General features: G+C 42.1%; 1 protein-coding gene across 1 annotated transcript; it reads right to left on the minus strand.

Moving 5' to 3' along the window:
• Window positions 1–2,818: 2,818 nt before the first annotated feature.
• On the minus strand, window positions 2,819–4,427 carry LOC129688738 (olfactory receptor 51I2-like). The gene is made up of 2 exons (XM_055623700.1): window positions 4,327–4,427; window positions 2,819–3,782 (listed from the first exon to the last, which is right to left on the minus strand). Exons 1-2 carry the CDS (start codon window positions 4,425–4,427, stop codon window positions 2,819–2,821), a joined length of 1,065 nt encoding a protein of 354 aa, XP_055479675.1.
• Between the last annotated feature and the right edge of the window lie 608 nt (window positions 4,428–5,035).

Raw genomic sequence — 5,035 nt, forward strand, 5'->3', positions numbered from 1 at the left:
GAGTAAATCTGCTCCCCTGTGTGCTGTCATCTCTCCCACTTAAAGATATCAGTGAAGTTGAGAGTCAAAGCTGGGGTTGACCTGGAGAGTCCACAGGTTCGGCTCTTCATTTGGTGGAACCAAGACTCAGAAGACATGTACAACGTAAGCCAGCAATTGAGCTGGGCAGAGTCTCATATCCATGGATGCCCCTGATTCCTAAATTAGCTTTTTAAATAACTGTGCCAAGACTCAAACAGATTTCAAGAAAAAGAATAACATGACCAATAAAATCTATTTATATGGTGACAGCAAATAGAGTAACCTCTAAGTTTGTCTAGAAAGCCACCTTACTGACTCCTAAAAGTCTTGTGGAAAAGTGGGAGGAAAGAGAAAAGGTCCAGGAGGTGACAGGAGCTTCATGAGAAGACCAACAAAGCCAACTAAGCAGGGTCCAGAGGAGCTTGCGGAGACTGAAGCACCAACCAAGGCCACGCAGGAGCTGGACCCAGGCCCCCCGATGGAGCACATGGGCAGCTTAGGTCTCATGCGGGTCCTCTGGTAAGGGAAGTGGAGACTATCAAACACAGCTCCCTTGCCACCTTTTTGAGCACTTTCCCCTAGTGAGACTGCCTTGCCAAGCCATACAAGAAGAGGACACACTCAATCCTAATGCAACTTGGTGAGCTGGGCTGGATGGGAAAGGGAGCTCTCCTTTTCTGAAGAAAAAGGGAAGGAAGGAGGAGGGAGGGGACTGGTAGAGGAGGAGGGATGGGGCTACAACAAGGATGTAATGTGAATTTTTTTAAAAAATTATTTTTAAAATTTTTAAAAATAAAATAAAGGAATCTGCCTGAAAGTTTGTTACCATGTGGCCTGACCAATATTCAAAGCCGGCTTCATGAAGGCTGGAGAGACGGCTCAAAGATTGCAGGCATTGGCCACTCTTGCAAGTCTCCCCGGTTTGATGCCAGCACACACCCAGCTCACAACTATCTGGAGCTCACATCATGTGAGACCTAATGGCCTCTTCTTGTCTCCGTGAGTACCAGCCACACAAGTGGTGTGAATACTTACGTGTAGGCACACACTCAAGCACATAAAAAGAAAATAAATAATACATTTAAAAAATACTTTTAAATCCAGCCATTAAGCTTAATTCTTTTGGGTTTTAGATTTCATGTTTGTAAAATGAGGGACAAATTCCTAAAGATCTGAGCACATGTGACCCAATGATACATAACAAGAGTTTGTAAAATGGTGGGAAAACTGGCTAATTTTTCTTCCCAGAAAGTAGAAAGGCCAGTTCACTCTGTACACAGATTGACTGCTGAGACACAAGTCCAATTTAAAGTCTTAAAATTGAAAGAGCTCTTGTACCATGTTGTGCTAAAACCAAACTTTTATAATGGAGAAATTGAGACTCCAACTGAAAAGTTTGCTGATTAGCATAGCAACGTGATTTACAACATCAGAATTTGAACATAAATTATCCTAATGCACACCCAAATTGCCTTAGCTGTCCATGCTATCCCTCTTCAAGGCTAGAGAATAGAGGAGACATCAGCCACCATGTGCTCCAGCCAAGGGTACACCTCAGAGGAAACCTGATGAATTCATTTACTGCACCTAAGATAAACACCAGATTATTCAGTAGAGAAGGTAAACGTGTTCATTTAGGGTAACACAAAAGGGAAACATTCTAAACCCTTGTTTGTTGACTGTATTTAAATGAAACTTTTATTTATTGAAGTTTTTCCTACTGGAACTATAAAACTCCATTGAACTAACTGTCTTTTACCTTTTTGAAAGTTTAATTTTAAAGATAAAATTTTTATTAAAATAAAAATTATGACTGTGCACAAATAAACATATGCAAACACTGTCATTAACTAAAAGACGAAATACAGAAAAGAAAAAAAGAAAGAGGTTTGAAGGACAGCATTGACAAAGTAATCACAAAAAGTCAGAACTTGAAAGTAGCTCCACCACGGGAAGACGTAGAATGTCTAAGTTTCACTTTATATTGAGCTACATTTTCTAAAGGTCGGTCTAGACTGCAGGTTTATTAAAGGATCAAGACTGAATGTCTTGTCCTCTTTGCCATACCCACTGCTTAAGTTCTTTTGAAGCATGTCCATCATTTTATAAAGTAGCACATTATTTTATCACATCCTAAATTGAATCATCCTTTATATTGAGGGTATTTTGCTGAGAGAGAGAAAAAAAAAAAGACAGATAACAAGAAAAAATAGATGCCGAGCATATAATTACATCCAATGTAAATAGCAAAATAAAACAGCTAAATTTCAATATCACTGAAAATAAGATCTTTTAACATAAGTCATATAAAATAACATTCATTTCACCCTATACAGATGGGTACCATACCGTATAAAATAGTTACATAAAATTTGTGTGCATATGTGTTAGAGAGACGGAAACATTTTAGCTAATATCTGTTGACCAAACTTTTTGGAGAAAACAATCTGATTCCCATAACATCAATGTTTCCATGGTAATGAGAAATCTAAGGTGATGTAAGAATGTAATTAAAAAAGTGGAGGCGTAATGGGAGAATGATTACAAAAAAGTAAAGTTTTCCTTTTAAAAAGAAGGAAATGGAACACGTGCTTTTTTGATAAATTTTAATGTGATCTCTTTTTATCTCACCAGAGCCTGTTGAGAAAATTCTTACCATGCTGATGCTGTTTTACAAAATCTGATAACAAGAATCTCAATAGAAATGTCAGTGACAAAAAAAAAAGTTAAAACTCCCAGGTCAAAGCAGGGCTTCAGAGCACAAATACACGCCGTCAGGACAAGCATCCCTTGACCCTTACAATATTCTCCAACTCAAAACTTTGTCCCCCAACAGGATTTTGCAAAGCCTCCGCCGAATCTCCTTGGTTTTGATGGAATAGATGACAGGGTTGAGCATTGGAGGTACAAAGAGATAAACGAGCGACAGGAGCGTATGCACAAATCGTGGGGCACGCCTGCCGTAGCGGGCAGCCATGGACACACCTACCATGGGCACATAGAAGATGAGCACAGCACACAGGTGTGACACACACGTGTTCCAGGTCTTCAGCCTTTCGTCCCGGGAGGCGATGGCCAGCACAGAGCGAAGTATGAGAGCATAGGAGAGGAGAATAAGCGCAGAATCCAGCCCAAAAGTGGAGCTGACTATGAACAGACCAAATACATTATTAATAGTAATGTCACCACAGGGCAGGCGAATCAGATCTGGATGCAGGCAGTAGGCATGGGAAAGCACATTAGCCTTGCAGAAGGGCAGCCTCTTCAGAAGGAATGGTAAGGGGAAAACCATGCAGAAACTTCGAAGGAACACACACAAGCCCATCCACATCACCCGGGCATCGGTGAGCACTGTGGAGTAGCGCAGGGGGTTACAGATGGCTACATAGCGATCAAAGCTCATGGCCAGCAGAATCCCAGACTCCAAGAAAGAGAAGAGGTGGATAAAGAACATCTGGGACAGGCAAGAATTAAAACTTATTTCCCTTAAGTGGAAGCAAAACACAGCCAGGACTGTGGGCAGTGTGGAGAAAGACACGCCCAGGTCATTGACTGACAGCAGAGACAGGAAGTAGTACATGGGCTGATGCAGACTCTGTTCCTCCCTGATGATGAACAGGATCAGAGCATTGCCGGCTATGGAGACATTATAGAGGACACTGAGGAGCAGGAACAGCCAGTGCTGGGAGGTCTCCAGCCCTGGCAGTCCTGTCAACGTGAAGGGAGGCAACCCGGAGCTGTTGTGGGCTTCACCTCTCACTCTGCAACTCCCTCAAAGATGTCAGACCTCTACCCTGTAAAGAAAATAAATTAACATCTTCAAGAATGGTCTGAGGCCAGTATTATGTTCTTTGTCATATTTATGTAGTTTTTTGCTTTAGAGAAGCTTTGATCCTGATAGCCCTTAACTTTGCCTCTCATTGTACAAAAGATTCTGAAAACTCTGAGTTGTCACACTCAATTTACCTAGTAATAGACATTTTCCCCTCCTTCTAACCCATGTCTATTTATTTTCCTTACCTTTAAGGCTGTGAGCTCAGTTTACAATACATTAGAACTAGTCTTTTCTAGTACCAACATAAAACTCTATTAGTGCCAAGGTCTTCAGTTATTATGCCCTCTTTTGATGCAAAACACTTCCTCATCAGACCCTGATCTTGTCCCCTATCTGCATGGTGGTGGAGCTGAGCCTCCACACTCTAAGCTCCCTGGGCCTCTAGACCAGTTGCCCCATGGCTTCCACCCATTTACCCAGATGAAGGATAAATGGCCAGAAAAGAAGCTATCCAATGTGGTGGGTCATACCTGTCATAGTCTTCCAAGGCTGGGAGACTGGAGGCACTGGCATTAGTAAGCTCTGTGGCAAGACCCTGTCTCTCAAAGCCGCCATCCGTGGTGATGATCATTCAGGCATTCACTAGCTATGCTTACACAGTCTTCTCTCCTTCCTACCTCCTTCTCATTCTCCTTCACAGTCAGCTGATGACATCACTTTTCTCCCTGAACACTATGATTTACTGAAAGTGCATTCTTAGCAATTTCATTCGTAACCAACATGTGCTTAGTTCCTAAAAGCTATGGAACCAATAGTCACTTCTCTAAGTACAGTATTGCTTTCACGCATGCAGTTCTCTCTGCATGAGCTCGCCCTTACACCCAGAGTTAAGAGTCAGTCACAAAGAATGCCTAGACAACGCCTTTCCCATTGCCTGCCACATTAATCAGGTACCGCTAGATAAGCCACTGCCCCCAAGTGCTTCCTCCAGCACATACTGTGTACTATTTCCCCTTCAGGCCCTCCCTCATACCCAGAAGACCTCCTCACTGTCTATGAGAAGAGCTTCTTCATTAAAGAAAAAACTTATTTCACAGGTTTTTGCTGAGAAGATGCCATCTCTGGTGACACATGGGGATGATGTAAGCAGGCTACCTCCCTCCCCTTAGACCATCCTTTATAAACACTTCTTTGCCAAGGTCTTCTATTGTATCCTAAATACTAGATTTTTCTTACAAA

This window comes from Psammomys obesus, unplaced genomic scaffold (genome assembly GCF_907164565.1).
Source record: "Psammomys obesus unplaced genomic scaffold, mPsaObe1.curated_primary_1811, whole genome shotgun sequence".
In the NCBI taxonomy this organism is placed as follows: Eukaryota; Metazoa; Chordata; class Mammalia; order Rodentia; family Muridae; genus Psammomys; species Psammomys obesus.